The sequence below is a fragment of the Anneissia japonica genome, unplaced genomic scaffold (assembly GCF_011630105.1).
Source record: "Anneissia japonica isolate Jap-2015-1 unplaced genomic scaffold, ASM1163010v1 scaffold1511_len2985839_cov193, whole genome shotgun sequence".
Lineage (NCBI taxonomy): Eukaryota > Metazoa > Echinodermata > Crinoidea > Comatulida > Comatulidae > Anneissia > Anneissia japonica.
Genome location: NW_022685291.1, coordinates 1,987,789 through 2,010,125, shown reverse-complemented (window position 1 = coordinate 2,010,125; position 22,337 = coordinate 1,987,789). Strand labels below are relative to the sequence as shown.

The 22,337-nt window shown below is 33.8% G+C and overlaps 3 protein-coding genes across 4 annotated transcripts in view; 2 read left to right on the top strand and 1 right to left on the bottom strand.

Annotated features, from left to right (window-relative positions):
• LOC117110603 (GRIP1-associated protein 1-like) overlaps positions 1–7,881 on the bottom strand; it is a 29,240-nt gene extending 21,359 nt beyond the window's left edge. For both annotated transcript variants that reach the window (XM_033253365.1, XM_033253369.1), the window contains exons 1-9: positions 7,818–7,881; positions 6,676–6,742; positions 5,524–5,585; positions 5,037–5,063; positions 4,051–4,158; positions 3,492–3,645; positions 2,391–2,442; positions 2,195–2,284; positions 941–996 (exon numbers count right to left, since the gene is read on the bottom strand). In XM_033253365.1, coding sequence (XP_033109256.1) covers positions 941–996; positions 2,195–2,284; positions 2,391–2,442; positions 3,492–3,645; positions 4,051–4,158; positions 5,037–5,063; positions 5,524–5,585; positions 6,676–6,742; positions 7,818–7,859 — 658 coding nt within the window. In that variant the 5' untranslated portion in view covers positions 7,860–7,881. The remainder of the gene's footprint in view (positions 1–940; positions 997–2,194; positions 2,285–2,390; positions 2,443–3,491; positions 3,646–4,050; positions 4,159–5,036; positions 5,064–5,523; positions 5,586–6,675; positions 6,743–7,817) is intronic.
• On the top strand, positions 7,343–11,356 carry LOC117110616. The gene is made up of 3 exons (XM_033253382.1): positions 7,343–7,509; positions 9,135–9,492; positions 10,539–11,356. Exons 2-3 carry the CDS (start codon positions 9,345–9,347, stop codon positions 10,739–10,741), a joined length of 351 nt encoding a protein of 116 aa, XP_033109273.1. The 5' UTR covers positions 7,343–7,509; positions 9,135–9,344; the 3' UTR covers positions 10,742–11,356.
• A 4,878-nt stretch (positions 11,357–16,234) lies between these two features.
• LOC117110595 lies at positions 16,235–19,994 on the top strand. The gene is made up of 3 exons (XM_033253352.1): positions 16,235–16,466; positions 19,045–19,223; positions 19,324–19,994. The coding sequence occupies exons 2-3, from the start codon at positions 19,088–19,090 to the stop codon at positions 19,554–19,556; spliced, it is 369 nt and encodes a 122-aa protein (XP_033109243.1). The 5' UTR covers positions 16,235–16,466; positions 19,045–19,087; the 3' UTR covers positions 19,557–19,994.
• The last annotated feature ends 2,343 nt before the right edge of the window (positions 19,995–22,337 follow it).

The window sequence follows — 22,337 nt, the reverse complement described above, 5'->3', positions numbered from 1 at the left end:
GAACCAGAGCTTTCGGACAACACTAGTCCTTCCTCAGTGGCGAGTGAGTGAGGGTTGAAAAAGCCAGATAGTATAAAGAGAGAATTTCATGCAAGCATGATTAGAAACAATAGGCTAGGCTAGGTGGGATTAGAATAAACAGCCTAAACAAGTGACCAAGAAGGCCAAAACTAAACTTTAGAGACGACGCCTCAATAAATATATATATATATATATATAAATGAACATAGTGGACAAGTGGTGGGGGTTGATCATATAATGTAACAGCAAAGCTGGAAACATTAATGGCTACCCTAAACTTAAATTGTATGATATCATCATACCCATATATAGGGTTGACATAACCTCATTATGCAAATATGTGGGCATAATTAACACATAAAAATTAGTGGATAGATTTACATAAATAATAAACATCCATAACTTGACACTCTGCCCGCCAAAAACAGAGATCTCCGTGTTTGGCAACACAACGCTTGACCGCCATACATGGATATCTCTGTGTTTCAGGTTTTTATGGAATCTGATAGATGAGGTAATTACCGAAATGTAATAACAATTTGAACACTATATTCAGTCTGGACCATAAGTATTTCACTATTTGTTTGTTTACATTAGCGTAGAGTGGTATTGATTTACTTTCATGAAATCGCGATTATCTCAGCTTCGTTGTGCGAAATTGTGTTAATCTCCAAAAGTGAGTCATTTTCATTTTACTGTTACAGGTCACAGATTGTGATTAGAATAAAAGTGTTCGGTACCATTGTAAAGCAAAAATGTTTTTAGTTCTTGTAGTATTCAATACATCTCAATTTGATCACATACACACTCTCAATGTGTTAAAATTTGCTAAAAAGTCTGTGCGGTGGCTGATACTATTCTTTCAAACCCCTGGCGGTCAGAGTGTTAATGAGAGTAGATCACTGTTCTTTTATCATACCTGCTTCCAGTGGTGAGATATCCTTTTTTATACTATCCAGTGATGTGCTCTGTTCACTAAAGAAAAATAATAAATAACATTCAATGTAAAAACTCCTAAACTTTCTATCCAGACTATCAAATTTTATTTGACAAAAAATGTGAAAGGCCTAAATATGGTCATGATGACATCACATCATGACCATATATAGGCACATCATGACTATATATGGTCATACAGGTTTCTTGCCAAGGAAAATTTGATACAGTAGATCCCCTCCTTTTGGATATCCCTATTCAGGGGACACCCTTACTAAGGGGACACTTTTCTGTGAAACTAGGAATCTTTTAACACTACAGCTAACCCCTATTAAGGGGACACTCCTATTAAGGGGATAGGGACATTTTCTGAGTGTGCCAAATAGTCAAATAACCTTTAATAAGGGGGTATATTACAACATCTACAGCACTCTAAAAATAAGAAAAATTCATTCAAATTTACATTTTGACACTTTTTGAACAATAAACCAGAATTCTCTCCCCTTAATTCAGTGTGAATATCAGTAAAGCCTACTGCATGTGTTACCTCATAAACCAATCTTGCCAATTTTGACTCTTAACAATGAGGATTCCTTTTTCTTTGTTTTTTTTTGTGTACTTCATATAGGATTCTAAGCCATATCAAAACATATTACTCTATTCATGCTACATCCTTGTACTAAGCTCTAATGTAACATGATTCTTGTTTATTTGTAAGTAAACCAGTTTACCTTTTCAGGAAATTTACCTTTTCAGGACATTTCACATACCAGTTTACCTTTTCAGGACATTTCCACATACACATTACACACATATTAATCACATTATACTATTTGAAACCATATGAAGTTATTTGATCATTTAATAGAAAGCTCAATATTAAAAAAAAATTAACATTGCATAATGAAACAATATTGGGAACATAAAAAACTATTGTTGTTTTATTTCCATTTCTGCTGATTTCATATTATAAATGAATTGTATGCATTGCAAATTATTAGTAAATTAGTTATTCCACTGCAACTGATTCTTATGTCAATAAAAATAAAAATATAAAGAATGTATGTCATCGTTATATGAAAACATGCCAAAAACCCCTATTAGGGGGACAATTTTATGTTTTTGGTAGTGTCCCCTGAATAGGGATATCACTATTAAGGGGACAATTTTTTTAGTCTCGAAGGTGTCCCCTTAAAAAGAGGGGTTCTACTGTATTATCATTAAATTAATAACATACCCATCCCCTGATGAGCCTGTCGGAGTTGGTCGGTCCCCTAATAGCAATGAATACTTCTTCTCCAGCTCTTGGTTTGCTAGACTTAAAGATCTGAAGAGAAATTAGAAGATATTAAATTAAATAATCCTATTTTAAATCTATTTAATTTTTACAAAAAATACTGATTTATAAATAATAAAAAAACAATCTCACTTACATTGTATTTTGCTTCAGGACTGAAATTTCTTCCTCATATTTTTCAACAGTACCTTACGTGTCGGAAAAATAAAAAATCAGAAAATCAATAGAAGATATAGAAATATGGGGTGTCTACCTAAAATGATGACATCTTAATTATGAAGTTTTCCCCGAATAAATGTTATAGATTATAGAATTTAAAATGTACTTAGGCTCTTATAATACCTCGTGATTTTGAGTTTTCTGCTCATTCACACATTGACAATTTCAGCAGATTCGCCAGTGAAAATCTCATGCTCATTCAGCATGTGAGCATTTCTTGCTAATTTGCTTATGAGAATTTTTTTGCTAATTTGCCTGAGATGCTTTTTGCTCATCTACATGAACATTTTCTTCTCATTTTAATATGAAACATTTTGCTCATTTTAATAAATGAGATTTTTCTGCTCATTTACCCTGAAGCTTTTTGTATTCATATGCCTGTGAGAATTTCATGCTCATCTGCTTATGAGATTTTTTTTGCTCATATACATAACAATTTTCTTCTCATTTTAATATGAAACATTTACTCATTTTAATAAATGAGATTTTTCTGCTCATTTACCCTTTAAGTTTTTCCTATTCATATGCCTGTGAGAATTTCATGCTCATCTGCCTATGAGATCACTTCTAGTTATTAACAAAACAAGTTTTTTTTCTCCCATTAAACCATGCGAGATTGATTTTTACTTATGACATATGAAATTTTTCTGCTTATTAACTAGGGCTCAAATATAGCATGATGGACTTCACAGCCCATAAACAATGCAGGCTGGGGTATTTAAGCCGAGAATGGTCAACAGGTGTTTTGAACTCCTGACCACAATTTCAATAACCAGAATGGAAACCACTAGTTTGCTCATGAGATTTATTGTTTATTTTCATGAGAACTTTTTCTGCTCATTTGATGTGAGCTTTCATTGCCTATATAAATTTCCTGCTGATTTTCCTACTAGAGCTTCCTCAGCTCAATAGCGTAAGTGATTTTTCAGCAGATTTACATGACAAATTTCTTTGCAATCTATATCCTGTGAGATTTTTTTCTATTCATTTACATAATGCGCTTTTCTTCATTATTTACCTGTTAAATTTTTCTGTAATGCAACATTATGGGCCTGGAGCCGTCGCACCTCATCAGCAAGTTCAGATGACTCTGTGGTACCGGTCTGGGATGTTGGCTTACCCTGTCGCAGCCCTTTAACCTCATTCTCTAATTCTTCATTACTTGTACATAGCTGGTATATATAATGAACAACAATTAACTACTTATAATATAAAAAAAATTATCATTCCCAAAAAAAAATTCTAAAAAAAAATCATCATTTCAAATAAAAATAGCGTAAACCCTGTATAGACGATCAAATTTTATGGTCGTGAAGACATCACATCATGACCATATATGGGCACATCATAACTATATATGGGCATAGTTTTTTTTTGTTTTTCTGGGGACTGAGATGTGTGGAAGCTGTACTTACACAGCAGCAACTTTGTATTAATTCTTAACAAATATAAAAACTTTACTGCTAAAAAATGTTGTAATTATTAATAAATGTGCAAACAAAAATAAATTAATTAAAGAGGAATTTTTTTTGGAATTATTTTTGTACTTTAAGTTTAAGAAATCTGGCAAACTGTACCTTAGATAGTTCTTGCATTAGGGTAGAATTCTGAAGACGAAAGTCCTCTTCCTGACTCTGCAACTTCCTCTGTAGGCTCTCATTCTCAATGATTAATACTTCCACCTCCTAAAAATCATAAATATAAAACTGAGTTCCATCCACATTTTATTCCTTTCCACAAAGCACATGGGGTCACAGAAACTGCTGACAATACAGGAGATGATCCTCTGCTTTTTTTTGAAGTATAATAGTTGGGGATAACTGGGGATATACTGTGTGGTACGACGGTTGCATGGCAAATCCTAATTCCACTTCCTATGAGCACCAGATGATACATCATCATCTGCTGATTGTCGGTTGCAGTATAAAAGGATTGTAAATAAAAACGATCCCTTGTGTGCACGTCGAGACGTTGCGTTCTCCATAGAACCGCATCGACCGACGACCGCCTGGTACAGTGATTGTCTGCCTTAACATGGCTTTGGCTTTCACAGCATCTTAAAAATTCCTTCTAGAGCTGAGTGCACTAATATAAAGCCCTTTGCAGACTATAAAATTTTAATTGGCAAAAACATGGGTCATGCCCAAATTTGGTGATGACACCACATCATGACCATATATAGATACACCATGACTATATATGGGCATACAGCTCATATGGACAGAGCTAAAGTTTTCTGTTTTTCATTATTCGACTAATACTGAAACTTCTAAATTTGAAGCTATATTTGTCCTTTGATGCTTGGTGCAATGTGTTTTTCACAGGGCTGGAAAAAGTGTGCGACCGCACAACTGGCGGTCAGATGCATCATGGATGTCCCGGAGGCATTTTGAGGGAAAACATTCAAAAAAATTAATTGTTGGGTTATATATAGTAGTGTAAAATTTTGAAGGTTAAAGGTCATTAAAATATCAAGACAATTTTCAAAGTCGGAGGCATAAACACTATTTTTCCAGGCCTGCCGTATCACATGCTAATTTTTTTTAAATAAGCGTAAACTTACCTTTGCTTTCTTGCTTTTGGAGATGATCTACAAAATAATATAAATTAAAAATAAATTGTATGAAGTTAAATTTATTATCAATAAAAAAAATGAAAAAACCTTTACTTTTCAATACTCTTAAACTATAAATGAAGTAAATTGTTTATTTCCATACAGAGTTGTACAGTGTAGCAGAAGAAATTGAAGGGTGAGTGACAGACATTTTTAAGGTGGGTATATGATAACATTGGTAAACTCTAAGTAATAAGAGTGGATTTTAAGGATGGAAAAGAGGATTAATAAGGGTGTGTGGAGGGCTATGAAATTAGCTTTAGACTGCTTGGAAAACTTGAAGGCTGGGTAGCCCTGCCTGCCTCTGCCCATCATAACTACTTCTCTGCCATAAGATCACCATCTCCCTCAGCATCACCCCACCCCCCTCTCAAATTTAGCATAACATTTACCAATAGTGTAAGATCACCATCTACCTAAATATCACCATTAATACCTTGTTAGCCTTCTGAAGGTCTTTTTCTAGGGAAGAAGATCTGCTTTGAAGAGTTGACAATTCTGTAAAATCAAACATGTTAAGAAAGTATAATACATACTCCAAGTATTGAAATGCACGCCATCGTGTTGGGATTCAATACTTTGACATTAATGATGTCATCACCAAACATGTTAATTTCAACCAAAAGAAATATTGTATTTCATCACTCACTTAATATGGATAAAAATGAACATAATAACCTATAATTCATTGTTTGAGTCCAAATAAAAAATATATTAAAATTAAAACACTTCATCGACTAACTTAAATTGTTTATTACACAATCTTTCACCTGCAGTCTACGCTGGCTTCATCAGGTGCGTCAGTCAATACACAAGAGGAGACTTTCTTAATACCTTGTTTCGCAAATTTTTTTAAAGATCACCAGAGGAGGGCGGAAAAAAAAAAAAAAATTCTGTTTTCTTATTTAGCAAAAAGTTTTGCCAAAAACATCTTAATGGAGGAAAAAATAAAAATAAAAATTTATTGTTGAATGTAAACAGTGTAGTAATGGGATGGTTAAATTATTTCAATTTATATAATTAGGAAGAAGTAAATATCTGATTTTGGAGATGTCAAGGCAGCAGCAGGTGTACTAAAAATAAAGAAAAACTTTTATTCTTTTCTGAAATTTCGATTTTTTCCTGGTGGTGTATACCCTAAACAAGGTATAAAGAAAGCCTTGCTAACCAGTACATTAGACAAGGCCTACTACTAGCTGGCTAGTCTAGAGTATGTTATGAGAGGCTGACTACTAATTTGCTAGGCTGAAGTACAATGTAAAAAATTACACCACCCAACTCACTCCACCTGATATTGGCGAAAGCTTGCGTAATACACAATTCCTGTAATCTACTAAGTGCTACTAGCACTTTTATGAAAAATGAAACGCGACGACACATGCGCAACGGATTGTTTTTAATGACAATCCATTCAGACTGCCATTGAAAATCAGCAGAAAGCATCGCATTGTCTAGCGCTCACACAGAGCGGAATTGGATTCGTTGTGCGAAGGTTGTACGACCGTCGTATGATGCAGTGAGTTGCCGGCATTACATAGCTCCATCTACTACTACTATATAATATTAAAAGATATATTAAAAACCTCACCATTTTCATACTTTCTAATTTGATCACTTTGTTGATAATTGGTGGTCCTCAACTCCAAAAGCTGAGCCTTGAAAGAAAAATAAGTTAACATTATTAATCAAAAACAAGGTAATACTTCTTTCTATATTACTACACCTCTACAACTATCATACTAGGATTTGGCTTTAAATTGATAATTGAAAGGAACCATACTGTAGATTTTTAATTACACGGGCGATATTTCAAAACTAGCTTAAATTTGTGAAAATAAGGAAAATAGGTGCGCGGAGTCTAACTACTGAATAATGCAGTGGTTTTCAGTATATTAGGATCTAATACTGTAATAGAACAAAGCCTAATTTTCGGCAAAATATGTGTGGAAATCATTTCTTATTTTCTGAAATCCGCAGATGGACTTCTAGGCCTAATTTTTGGGCTGAGGATGTTTTCCATCGCAGGCCTTATTATAGTCTGGGAATGAAAGGCTTAGTTGGCTAGACTGGGCATTTTGTTTTACTTCTTCATACTTTTACGATGGTATAAGCTAGTCCAAGGTTTGGATATCCCACAGAGGTTTGTTAGGTCAGGCCCAGGCTAGTTAGTTATAATAATAGTTTAGCCAATGGCAGTGCCTAACATAACAGATGCCTAAGCTAGGGAAGGGGTCTATGCAAGTCAAAAGATTATCAAGGCCGGGCCAATAGTAAGACACAATCATCTGACCAACAAGGCAATACCAACAACCATCCATTATTCCATGTGAATGTCTGGTGGAGCTACATTCTGACGAGATTGTCGTCGACAGTTGGTGGTATACATGCAGGCGTAAGGGACGTACCATAAAAAATGACATAGGTATCTGTAGGCTTGTTTACCTCAAGGCATAACCTAAGCCTAGTCTGAACTGAGTACTCTAGGCTGGGTTTATAGGGCGGCATCCGGCGGCCTACCCTACCCTACTCTAGGGAGCCTAAGCCTACCTCCTACCCTAGACTAGCCTGGGAATGGTAGGTTGGCTAGGCTATGCCTGTGTAGTGTAGACTCCGGCCTACCCATAACACAGGCAAACAAATTTACTAACAGACAATAAACAGATAAAACATCTATCAAATTTAATATTGTATGATGTTTTTATTGACATTGATTAAACAAGAGTCGCTTACTTGCATACGATTAAATTCCTCGTCAGAAAGCGACTGAGCCATCTTGTTTTTCTGTTTTGATATAGCGCCCTCTAATAATTATTCCACGCCTTTAATTTTTCAAGATTTTTTTCAATTATCAAAATCAATAACATTTCAATTTATCTTACCTTTTCTGAACCGTTCGGCCTCCAAATCAAAACAAACTTAGGACAGTGATGTATATTCCATATTGACAATCATTGACACATGTGTGTGCTTAAAGAAAGAAAAAAAAGTAAATAGACCTGAAAATTTGATTATCATTGGCGGATCTGGAGGGGTCAGGGGTCCGACCCCTCCCCTCCGGGCAAAAAAAAAAAAAAAAAAAAAAAAAAAATCTGAAAGTGAGTTAATAGCCAGGATTACGCGCCAGTCATGAAACGTGCTGGTTTTCGCACTTTAAATTCCCATACATATAAATATAATTATAATTTGCCTGCTAAAGAAGAAAATATTCATAATATTTAGTCTTAACTTTGATTTTACTAGTTTTACTTTATGGGTCGTGCTACAGAATTATTAATTCAGCTTTCTTTACTGGATGGCCCGCTCAATTCAAAGGCAATCTCATTGTGACCCCATTAAAAACTAGAGCAGTCATTCCAGAGTGCATTAACTCCGCCCTGTGCATGAATACTAACAATAAGAACGTCGTGTATGATTCAACTGCAGAATACGCTCAAGAAAATAATAGAATCGCCCGTCGTATTCAGGTACATTATTTTCTTGCCTGAATAGGAGGGGCGATTCCATTATTGAACTTGATCTTGTCCTTTGATCTTTTATTCCAAAAATTAAATGGTGTCTTTTTTCGATAATAATGTACCATTCCACTAAGCTTTATGATGATTTATTTATCCATTAATTTTGCTAACAGGCAAACAGACAGAAAGCCAAACAGACAGTGAATATACATAACCTCCTTGACGGAAGTAATTAATACAACTTCATATAAAAGTATGCAAACACATTAATAAAGTTTACCATGTAAAGACTCCCTCAGTCGTGGAACAATCTAGATTTTGAGTTATAGTTTTATCTATATGTGCTACTATATTCAATGCCTTTCACGGATCTGTTTAGAGATAATAATCTACAATTCACTTATAGATAAGTATACCGCCAGTAATGTAATTGTCACTACTCATTTGAAGTTTATCACTGTACAAATGAAACACATGCAATAAAGCTATTATCATGTCATTTGATGACACAAATCACCTATGGGGATGTTCCGGGAGAGCACCCGCATAATCATTCTTATCTCTACCTCATGCGATTTATTTATTCCATCAGATAAAAAGTTGGTGTCTTACGGATAACTTCGCTCTAATTGATCGTCGTCGAGATTATTTTCGAGTGAGCTTTGCTAATTTAGAATTAAACACTCGTATTACAGGTGTCATGGCGGCCTAGTAATAGTAATACCTCTATTATCGGACGTTTAACAATTGCTTTGTTTCTATGAAACACCGTGACCATCCGACTAGAATAAAGTGAGGATATATGCATATTAGACCTATAATGTCACTCCTCCTCTTTGTGATCCCAATCATTTACATCATCTGCATTGTTATCAAGGTACTTGTATGCCGTACCAATAATACGTGTGGGGAAGGCTTACAGAATGATCAAGTAGAACACACAAACGCAGGTAGGTGCTCTCTTGAGACAAATACTGTATATATAACTATTTATATAGTTGTTTATAACAATTGTCTGCAGGTGCTATCCATATTATTATTGAATTCTATAATTTTTATCATTATTCTTGTTACTCTATAAAAATATAACAAAATCACAAATTACATCTTTTGAATCAAATCAAAATAAATGTAGGCCCATAGGACAGGAAAGGTAAAGGTAAGAGATAACATGAGACTTGCAGCTTTAACTAGGACAGGGGTGGCGCCAGGATTTGCCCTACGGGGGGGGGGGGGGGGGGGGTCAGATTTCCCCGACGAAAGCAAAGTGGGCGTGGTCGAACTTCTATTAAAAGGTGTACAAAGTGGTCCATGGGCCGAAGCCCCGAAAATTTTGACAATTTAGGGATTACAAAGGCTTATTTAATCGATTTTAGAGTCTACTAATATGTAGAAATTACATTTAATTTTTTTTCTCCCCGAAGAATTGTGCTTTTTCTCCCCGAGGGAGCCCTGGCCCCCGGCCCCCTGCTGCCGCCACCCCTGGGCTGAAATGCTCACAGGCAAGGAACAACTCATTTTATAACTTCTCCCCAAGGCATATCCAATCAGCTGCCAAGATGCGTACTTTCGATTGACCGTAATTGTCGATCGTAATTGACCAGAACGTCGGGTAACCCCCTACTCTTCTCGAAATATACACTGGGCCTACGGATTAGATTCCATTCCATAAGTTGTTCCACCACCAGAACCATAGGCGAGCCGTGCCGTTTGAACCAGCGGCCCATTATGGCTGTAGGTTGCGGTGGCTTCGCCTTAACAGCTCGGCTATTCGAAAATGATCTTGCATTGAATGGCTGGCTTCAGTTGTCTTATTGTCCTGAAAGCAATATCTACTATTGTGTTCATGGGTATATTATGATCAATTTTTGGTTTAAAGTACTTGAATCCGATGACGTCAAATCATGGATAAGCACCTTATTTCATAAAAATAAATATCGTCTTCATTCTTTCGTTTTTATATTCATTTTCATTTATTTGGTTTGTTTTTCTCTAGGAGAGCAAGTCAGAAGTATTTCATCAGTGGTTCTTGATATGCGTCTTGATGATAGTAAGACTACACCAACAACAAGACCGCCAACGGACTCCCCTCCTTCATACGATGAATGCGTTAACTCTGTATCGATATCGGTTACATTAAACGAACTTACAAACGATCAGCCACCATCTTACGAAAAAATCATGCAGATTTATAGTTGAATGATACTTTCTAAACATTGAATTAAATGGTAGAACCGTAAAGATGATGATGATGATGATGACGTCGATATGATAAGAAGATGGTGACGGTAATGACGTGGGAGCGGTTTGCATAGCGTTTGCAATTCAGTCTTTGAGATATTATGTCAGAAGGTTGAACCGCTCGTTGTGCTTTTTACCTGTGGGCACCGTAGGTCTACATTAGGCCAAAAAATGAATTGTTTGTTTGCCTTTCTTTTAAAAATGAAAAATAGGGGCGGGTGGAAAAAGTTTTTTTTTACATATTTTTTTTTTAGAATGGCAATATCTTACATCAGACAACAACTTTAGACTAATTTGTAGGGCATCTGGCTAAAATTTTAATTGGTCTGATAATGAAATTTACTGTCCAAAAAAACCAAAGAGTTTTTGGTAAGCTGTAAGAAAGTGGTGGTTTAAGTTTTTCAAATTTTCGTTGTTTTATTTAAAAACTCTTATAGTTGTATATATTTCGTTATAATCTATTTTTAATGTATATTTATCTTATACAGTCTTCATGTCATGATCTCGTTGAAGAACACCGTCATTCCTTTTTGGTGAACGAGTTTTAAATGTATATTTCAATGTATATTATTTGTGAATAAATAAAGCTTTGATTAATTTGATTGATTGATTGATTGATTGATTGAAGATAGTAATATTGATTGTGTTTCTGTAACTCAAACTGCTCGTTCTAATTTTAAGCTGCAATTATATATATATATATATATATATATAATATATATATATATAGACACACATATATATAAATATACATATATATATATACATAATATGGTAATGGCTTATTTAATTGAACAATAATTATATTGTTATATTGAAAATTATGCTGATACTAAACGGAAAACATTTATTATTTAAAGTTATTAAACCAATAGTAATTTTCTTTACTGCATGCAAAGTCAATCTCAAATTGTTGATTTAAAAAAAATTAAAATATACTGCTTCGCTCAGCCTTGAAATTATGCGTGATATTTCATTCTCCTAAGCAAAGTCACATTAGTTGTGTTTGCTTAAGTCAAGCAGATGTTTAAATGAACACAATTCGTTGATGAAGCAGACAGATTCTGTTATATTGATATGCTGATAATAAACGGAAAACGTTCATTATTTAAAGTTATTAAACCAATAGTAATTTTCTTTACTGCATGGAAAGTAAATCTCAAATTGTTGATATTTTAAAAATTAAAATATACTGCTTCGCTCAGCCTTTAAATTATGCATGATATTTCATTCTCCTAACAAAAGTGACATTAGTTGTGTTTGCTTAAGTCAAGCAGGTGCTTAAATTAACACAATTCGTTGATGAAGCAGACAGATTTTGCTTTTAATTAAACAATATTACTTCTTTTTTCATAGCCTGAAATTTCGAGTGAGATGATAATTGTTTGCTATAGCATATTTTGTCAAATTTCAAACCAAATGTTGGTTTGTTTTCCATTTGACAGAACAACCACAAATTACACTCTCTTCGCTTACCCCACCCTCTACTTGTCATCATTGTAAGATGGTAAGTATGAATTACGGTAACTTACCATAGTTCCTATTTTCTCTATGGTACGTAGCTCTAAATCCGGTCCGGGATTCCAGCTATGTGATAGTCAGAATGAACTCGTGATCCGCGCCTGAATTTAGATATAATATTTTATGGATATATTTATACGACACTATAATATTTTATAACGATATTTGTACAGGGAAAGATAAACCTAATAAACGTAATCGCAAAACAGAATGAGGTCCAATGTTTTAGAACTCTAAATAAGCCGAAAGGTCCACTGATTAATCTCAGATAATATAATATATACTCCAAGTATCGATGCACGATGGCGTGCATTTCGATACTTGGAGTATGTATTATACTACCTAAATAAGTCGGTGTCACTTCTTCGACCTTTGAAGAGGCTAGTGAACAGATATTCAAAGTCATACATTGCACGTAATAAAATTTGAAGTTATAAATACTGTTTACAATGTACAATAAAAGTCGCAATAAAGGACTTGATGTATAATATAACTCACTGACTTTTTACCAAACACCACACCGAGTCCAGAAATTGAGGTACCAGGACACCAGAATGTGATGTGCGAGTGCGGTACTGAACCACAATCTATGAAATACTTAAATGAAAGTTTATCTTTTCGATCAACGATGCAAGTTGGCGCTTATGGCGTATAACGATGGCGGTAATTATTGTGTTCAGCTTTGGCTGAGACACATTCACAACGTTAGTTACGTGGACACGGTGAGAATAACACTGGAAGAAGAACAGAATTCAACTAGATAGAAGAATTTGACGCAGAGAATATTATGCAATACCGCTTTGATAAATGTTATTAACTAAAAAGTTGAAGGTAGTTTTTTTTATTCTTTTGTGGGTTCATCCCACTTTTATTCGTCATTTTAGTAGCACATTTTAACAGCATGTATCGCTTATTAACATCAACATTTTACATGATATACAAATTGAGTTCTGGTATAAAAAACCTTTCTTTTTATGTACAAATATAATAATTTGATTTTTTGAAAAAAAATTAAAACCATTTTCTCATATTTTTCGGTGTTAAAAAAGGGTAAAGAGTGACCTATGGTTCCATTTGTTAAGATTTTTTAAAACTTTAGCTTTATAAATACTGTATAAACCGACCAAAAACAGATAATCAACATTGTTTCCCGTACCTAAAACAATGTTCCTAAAAGTAGCTTCAATACCAAATCTGTTGACGGTTACACTATTTATATAATCCCACAGCATGCTTGCTTCAGTACAACTAAATAATAAATGTTCTTCATCTTCAACGACTTTACATTTTCAATCTTATCTGACTCATTTAACTTCCACGTATAAAGCCTCTTTTTAGTGGGCACTAAATTATGTAACAATTTAAAGTTTAGTTTAAGTTTGTTTTCCTTGAAATGTTTAACTTTCCTTTCCCATGTTAAAAACTAGTAAACCGGAGTACTAAGGTATTGATCCCTATTTTGTTTGACACCTTAAAGGTTCTAGACATTTTTTTCTGATAAAACATAGATATTTTTTTTACTACTCATATTGCACCAGTTTTGAATGGGTTTAATATTTCATGTTTTCAACATGTTTCCTGTGAATAATATCTTTCCATTCTTGTGGAATTGCCTTGAGTAAAAAATAAAATTCAGAGACCCAATTACTGTAGCTTTTCCTTTCAACACTGTAAGCAGCTCTTTGTTACATAACCTATTGATGTTTACAACATCTTTTATTCTGTTAATACCGGATCTAATCCAGTTTCTGTACAGTAATGAGAAGCCATTATATGTAATCATTTTATTTCCCCATAGTTGCTGCTCGATGACCTCATCATAACATGCCGGGTGCTGGGCAATACCTTCATTGAGCTGAGCCAAAGCAGTTACGATTGAAATATATATGGTTGGTATACCTCTAAGGGCATGCCATTTAAAATTCAAATGGGATAAGTTCTTAATTACGTATTTTGGGCCAATTTTGTTATACATAAGAGGCAAACACTTCCATTTGGAATTATCCTCATTAAACAAACGTATAAGCCAAGCAATGTGTAATGATTTGACTTGAGCTCTAAAGTCTGGGGCTTTTAAACCACCATGTTCATAATCATTGATTAAAATTAGCCTCTTTATTTTCTCAAATTTTGTATCCCAAAGAAATTCATGAATAATACTCTCAACATCTTTTATAACAGACTCGGGGGTGTCAATGATACTCGCATTATAGACGAGTTGAAGGTAGTTAATAGGAAAGTCCAACGTTCAGAACCATAATACAGATGATGTCGTGATGACGTCGATGACGTGATAAGAAAGACATGACTTGAGATTTCTGCAGTACAGGTACGCCTAATCTTTTTAAATGTATTAATATTTGTCGCTAATCGTACTTATGTGCTCTAAGCTTGCTTGATTTATTATTCGTTAACAACATCAGGTACACAAGAGTGTAAATCCTCAAGATTAGTCCTACTACCAATAAATGCGATTTATTATTTAAAATCTTATTTATACGGGGTGACCGTCCCAGCTCATCCTGAAGGTCTGCTGATTTTGGAGGGACTTGTAAGTAAATTATATAACATTTAATATAAAGTAATCAGTAATCACCTGTTACACCATGTTTAGGACACAACCTCCAACACCACCAGACATTCGAATGAAACTGAGATTTTAGTCTTTATATTCAATCCAGCGTAGAATAACAATCAGTTACAAATGTAGCAAGAGGTTACACATATGCCTATAGCAGGGATGGGCATAAAATGTGCGGAGAGCCAACTTAATTTTTTTTAGTTTTCTATGTTAAATAAGCAGTACCATTGCTAGAGGGCACTGTGTAGCCTGGTTACCGTTTAGGTAGAAATAAAGAAATAACATAATTTATGAAGAATAATTTACATTAGAAAATATGTGAAAATTTGTTTGTCGTTTTCAAGCTCATTCGGTTGCTAAAAGAATGTTTTCAACATACTTTTTGGATACAATTATAAAAGTTTTCCTAACAACTTTGGAACTTGGATATTAAATTACATGCTGAAGAGCAAAGCAACAGTAGGAGGGTAAAAAAAAAAGGGGGTTCGCCTGAGACTAAATTGATCAGTTTAATATTTTACTATGTCTGGAAAGATAAGACCTGAACATGTTCAACTGTATCATTATTATTATTATTATTATTATTTGAGTGACGAAGCAAAAATGTACACGCCTTTGAATGACCCTTGAATATTGTTTGAAGATAATAGTTTATATAACGCCTTTGCTTTTAGCTAAGTTAAAGCACTTTTTCTCCGGTCATTGTGTCCAAATGCAGAAATGTTCTTGCCGTATCTGCGCAGAAGCAGCAAGCACCTGCTTGGAAGTAGGTAATCCCATCAAGGAATTCATTTACTCCGATGAAGAGAGAAAAAAATCATTGTTAAAAAAAATACAACACATAAGCGAGGTGAGTGGTAGAAACCCTAACCTAGGTTGGAAAAATCAAACCGTTACCCCTGCACCAACAGTTCCACTACGATTGTGCTTAGTCATCCATGGCGAGGTGTCGGTTAGGATCTCATATATTTACTCTTTCATGATATCACTGAGTATTTCATAACTCAATGCCTTTATTTATTTTAAAATTTAACAAATACCTTTAGTGTCAATATCCTCTTTCAAAATACAATGTTCAGTGGTATTACTCAAAATGCACAAATTCAAGATTATTTATTTCAATCCATATGACAAAGATGTAATATGAATGTAAGAATAAAATAAGAAATAAATAATTGAACACAAATATTTACATGTGTGTCAATCACTTATAATGGGTGATGAAGATAAAGTAAGCTTTTAACATCTCCTTAACAGAAAAGCTAGGAGAAAAACTGACGTAAATGTTATGACATTCCATAATATTGGGACAGCATAAAAAATATAGAGTTAGGTCTACAAAAGATAATATCGTAACTAATAACTGGATTGTGACCTGAGAGATTTGCTTGTTTGCTGAGGTAATTTTAAGATAAATTAATTGAGCTTTGGACCTTGGGTCCGATTTGTTCATTTACTTCCATGTCAAAATAATTGAATACTTGCATGCATATCCGTATAATATTATTACAAACCCAACACGGAATTTTTGTCAGAACCAAAAAATAATAACGCAACGCTTTTATCGGTAATTACACAAAGGTAAGTGTAAAGTAATTAAGGTCTATGTAAACGAAATTTCTCTTCTTATGCACCTTTATATTTTAGAGTTTGGATACCGTACAATAAATCGTCATTATTTTCTTTATCTATCAATGCTTCCTACTGTTTACAAATAGGACTGTTCTGGTGGTTATATAATCCGTTCATTCATTTCGGGATTCTACTAAAATCGTCCGTCTATGTATTTTTTTTTTAGCATACGATAACGGCGATTCTGCATTTGTAAGGCACTAATTCTCTTTTTGGTCTTGTTGGAGAGTTTTTCAAGTCTAAGAGCCATACATGAATTCTGACGATATAACACTAAGTGTTCGAATATTCGTCTGGTTAAAGGAATTTAACTTAATGTGATTTTTCTTATAAATACCCAATATACAATACTTTTAGTATAGGAAACTAATATCCAATAAAAAAAATGGCTGAAGGATTCCGACCGAACGGTAATTAGGGAGCCAGGACTGGATTCTTGATGGCAACACATTTCTCAAAAAAAAAAAAAAATTATGGTATGTAATAAAACGTTCACCATTTCCGGAAAAGGTGGAATAGAGAATGTAAGAGATCGGAAATCCACGCCCATCTTATATCATAGTATTCATTGCCGTTTAGTACTATAACATAGGCTAGTCGTTGACGCTTCCTTTAATATTATAATTAAATAGAGACGGCGGCTTCAAGTTTACGGGGGGAAAATGTTTAAAAAAAACGAAAAAAAAAAATGATTCCTTAATTGCTGGCAATGAGCTTTCCCGACTTTTGAGGTGTTTTAAAAAAAATTTTAATTTTTTTTTCCAATTGGGGTCAGGACCCCCTGACCCCTTCAGATAAGCCAATGAGAATAATGTAGCGCAAAAAATCGTTCAACACTGTCAAAGCAATAGGTATTATTTTATTTTTATTTATTACACTTCATCACTGCAAAAATACAAGAACAATTCAAAAACAAGACAAAGAGCAGCGAAAAGGAGGGGATGAACAGGTGTCAAGCACCTCTATCTACACCCCCCCTTGAACAGATTACAGAACCACACAGAATATACAAGAGAACAGGCGAAAATACAGAACATTGAAATAGTAAAATAGTAAATATACAAATTTAAACATACAATACAAAATATAACTTAAATTATTAATTATCATTAATTTTTAATTTATTTACAAAGAGATAGAATTGTATAATGTACATTAAAATTTATTAATTATTTGTTAATTTAAATGTTTATTTACAAAGGCTAATAAAAGAATAGGAAAAAAAAAAGATACTCAGAAGAGTAATAACAAAAAAATTGACAAAAATCGAATTAAAATAAATTTAAACCAGAACATCAAAATATTGCACAAAAAAGTTAAACAGGATGAATACAATTTAAAAATTTCAAAACAAAATTACTCCATAATTAAAAAATTAAATGACAAAGATATTGCATACATTGTAATTCAGAAATTATTTAAAAATACATTAAATGATTGCACAGAAGACTTCAACGTTTCAAATATTCAGGGGGAAATCCATTCCCACACAAATGGCATGACACACACTCAGCAATTTCTGCACAGCGCACAGCGGCAACAAGAGACCCACGTGCAAGTGTCAGTGGGATCAAAATTGTTGATAGATTTGTTGTTATAGAAATTACGGACGTGCCTCTTGAAAAATGGAATATATGTTGTAGACCTAATATAGTATGGTAGCTGATTCCATATGGGGATAATTCTCTGAAAAAAAGATCGTTAATGGGATTCAGTGTTACACTTAACAGGCACGAGAACATGCTGGTCAGAGGCAGATCTAGTTATTCGACAATCTTCGGTAGGAGAATTAAAGGTGACAAAATGCTCAATGGGTATGTCACAGTAACCATGTATACACTTGTGAAATAACCTAAGATCAATAATTGCTCTTCTGTAAGACAGGGGTAACAGTTTAAGCTCACTGAGCCTTTGTTTATAGTCAGTATCGGGATAGTTAAGAATAAATTTGGTTCCCCAACGTTGAAGTCTTTCAATCTTAAGCAAATTGCATTTAGAAGTCCCATTCCAAAGAGAAGTACAATATTCAATATCACTCCTGACGAATGCTTTGAATAATGTTAATGCAACATTTTTTGGTGCATTAAATCCTACCGAACGCTTTATCATACCCATTTTCATGTTACATTTTTTAACAATTTTTTGAATATGATCATCCCAACACAGGTTAGATGCTATTTCAACCCCAAGATCCTTAACAGTTTGGGTTCTGTCAAGGATACAGCCATTCATCGTATAAACATATTTTATAGGTTTTCTAGAACGTGTTAAAGATAAAATATTAGTTTGGAAACTTTTGCATGAGCGGTCATCGGAGACGTTTCACTGTAACATACGAGTTATTTCGTTAATATTGTTAATGTTTTCTTTACTTTATCGCTGCGTGAACTATAGAAATAGCATTAAAAAAATTTGAGGGTATTCAAATTATCTGAATAATAATGTCATTTGTGTTGCATAAAGTTCAACATAAGTAGAATCTTTTGATTAACTTTTATTTTTTTTTTCATAATTTTATGTAAAATAGAAGTTGTAGAAAAGCAGTCATGTGAGATCGAAAGCTGGTGGTTATGTCAAGTGACTTAATAGACCTGCTCATCTTGATTATATTTTGGATCGTATTGTTGTACTTGTTAAGGGCGCTCGACAAATGTTTATCATACATAGAAGAGCGAAACAGGGAGAGGCGAGCACGGCAAAACACAGGTAAATAGTTAATCGTGACAGTCTAGAACCGTCATCTACTGTCAATCTTAATAATAACATTAATTGTATACTTATCAAATTCCATTTAACTTTTCTCTAGTTCGAGAAGTGCATGTTAACTGCGTCTTTCTGCAAGAAATTGAAGAAAATGATAGTATACCGCCATCATACGACGAAGCTCAGTTTATTATCGAAGTTGGTGATTCGTCATCTATCTATTCTACAATGAGTCACTTAACAAACTACGGCGATGACCCGCCGGAATACGACAGGGTCATTGAAAACAGTTTTAGCTGTGGTGAACTCTCTTGGGACGCTGTAACGGCCGTTTGACAAATGTTACGAGTACAGATCATGTATATAGTAAAACTTTTAAAAAGTATATAGAAAGTCTATAAAGAAATATATCTTCCAGACTGCTTAAAATCTGGCGCAGAAGATTATATTTTTAAACTAATTGAATAATACACTAGTTACAATAGCAACTTAGGTCTTCACTTTGGCATGTTGATTACACTCACAGATATTTTTCATTCGATTGGTCTAAAAATAGTATAAGAAGGATAAAATACTACCCCTGAACGTCGAACAAGTGGAAAATCCCTGTCTTCAGAGAAGGGCTTGCTGGTCTCAAATACCTACCTCGAAACATGCCTTCATCATTGCCTTGACGGTTTTGATCTTACATAATATTTATCAGAGATTTGTTAGTCATACTATTTTATTGTAAAATGTTTTGTTCCTATTAAATTCGTAAACAAAAATCTTAAATGGAGTCTTTTTTTAAGATAAACTATATTGTCATGACCACAAAATAACGAACATGAAATTTGGTTTCCATGATGCTTAACACCGTAAATAATGGATCGTATTGTTGTACTTGTTAAGGGCGCTCGACAAATGTTTATCATACATAGAAGAGCGAAACAGGGAGAGGCGAGCACGGCAAAACACAGGTAAATAGTTAATCGTGACAGTCTAGAACCGTCATCTACTGTCAATCTTAATAATAACATTAATTGTATACTTATCAAATTCCATTTAACTTTTCTCTAGTTCGAGAAGTGCATGTTAACTGCGTCTTTCTGCAAGAAATTGAAGAAAATGATAGTATACCGCCATCATACGACGAAGCTCAGTTTATCATCGAAGTTGGTGATTCGTCATCTATCTATTCTACAATGAGTCACTTAACAAACTACGGCGATGACCCGCCGGAATACGACAGGGTCATTGAAAACAGTTTTAGCTGTGGTGAACTCTCTTGGGACGCTGTAACGGCCGTTTGACAAATGTTACGAGTACAGATCATGTATATAGTAAAACTTTTAAAAAGTATATAGAAAGTCTATAAAGAAATATATCTTCCAGACTGCTTAAAATCTGGCGCAGAAGATTATATTTTTAAACTAATTGAATAATACACTAGTTACAATAGCAACTTAGGTCTTCACTTTGGCATGTTGATTACACTCACAGATATTTTTCATTCGATTGGTCTAAAAATAGTATAAGAAGGATAAAATACTATCCCTGAACGTCGAACAAGTGGAAAATCCCTGTCTTCAGAGAAGGGCTTGCTGGTCTCAAATACCTACCTCGAAACATGCCTTCATCATTGCCTTGACAGTTTTGAGATTTTTTAGTCATACTATTTTAATGTAAAATGTTTTGTTCCTATTAAATTCGTAAACAAAAATCTTAAATCTTAAGTCTTTCTTTAAGATAATCTTTATTGTCATGACCACAAAATAACGAACATGAAATTTGGTTTCCATGATGCTTAACACGGTACATAAATAATAAGTATGAAATAAATAAAACACAAGGATTAGTTGCACTTAAAAACATATACCGGTACATGAAATACTTAAATATACAGTATAATATACAAACTATCTATCTAAAGTTGAGTTGTAAACTTATTATAGTTGAATTATGAACAAACGATTTCCTGCATCATGTTGTCTTGCATTTCAATGGACGGAGTCTACCGGAGTTATTTATTGTTTAATGGGTGTGAAATATCTTCCATAATTTTCTGAAATTGGCTAATCACATCATGTTTATAAATCTCATCAATAACATGTACATTTCTACCTATTATTTTAATGTTGTAATATAGTTGAATTATGAACAAACGATTTCCTGCATCATGTTGTCTTGCATTTCAATGGACAGCGGAGTCTACCTGAGTTATTTATTGTTTAATGGGTGTGAAATATCTTCCATAATTTTCTGAACTTGGCTAATCACATCACGTTTATAAATCTCATCAATAACATGTACATTTCTACCTATTATTTTAATTACGTTTTCATTATTTTATCAAGTTTCTTCTTATTATTTACACTAAGAATATTATACCCGACAATTACACCATTCATACATGTTTATTTTTTTTGAAATTATGTTTATCCATCGAACAAAAAATGTAGAAAGCAGGCAGATAGGATTAACGTAGAATTACTGAAACTTTTTTCCAGTTTAATGTAATATTGTCTACACTAAACCAAGATAGAAAGTTACATATAGCCGATAATACATTTGAAGAAGCGCCATTTACCGTCACATTATGGCGGAAAAATAACTGTTGCTTATATCTGAATAGGCCTATGGATCAGTATCAGTAATTGACAAAAGCTCCAAAGAGGCACAACGTCAAACTTAAAAACTAGCAATCTGAAAAAAACCCCCAAAAACATGGAAGTTCCGGCATCCAAGGTTCAGCAGACTGATATATTTCTCAATGCTTTATTACACTAGCATCACTTAAATCAAATTATCATTTGATTGTATAAATTTACCGAAGCAAATGAGTCGTATGGTGGCCTGAAGACACCTCGGAGCGTATCATATATGAATACAGCTTATAATGATTTTAGGCTGTAAATTACATTCTAAACGTGATGGTGAGTTTCAGCTCTCAGTTGACGGCATATGGTCGTGTCTTACCATGGTAAAATATTAATCAATTGAATTAAACATATAAAGATATAACATAATTTGCAAAATGTATTTAATAATAACTTATACATTAGACTTAAAATGACGACTGACCTAACATATTAGCAATATTATTAAGGTAGGCATAAAACTGATAGGGTTCTAACA

Excerpts from the sequence above, each read along its gene's own strand:
- LOC117110616 (XM_033253382.1), top strand. The coding sequence starts at position 9,345 with ATGCATATTAGACCTATAATGTCACTCCTCCTCTTTGTGATCCCAATC. Across the intron at positions 9,493-10,538 it reads AGTAGAACACACAAACGCAG|GAGAGCAAGTCAGAAGTATT; the intron begins GTAGGTGCTCTC and ends GTTTTTCTCTAG.
- LOC117110595 (XM_033253352.1), top strand. The coding sequence starts at position 19,088 with ATGTCAAGTGACTTAATAGACCTGCTCATCTTGATTATATTTTGGATC. Across the intron at positions 19,224-19,323 it reads GCGAGCACGGCAAAACACAG|TTCGAGAAGTGCATGTTAAC; the intron begins GTAAATAGTTAA and ends ACTTTTCTCTAG.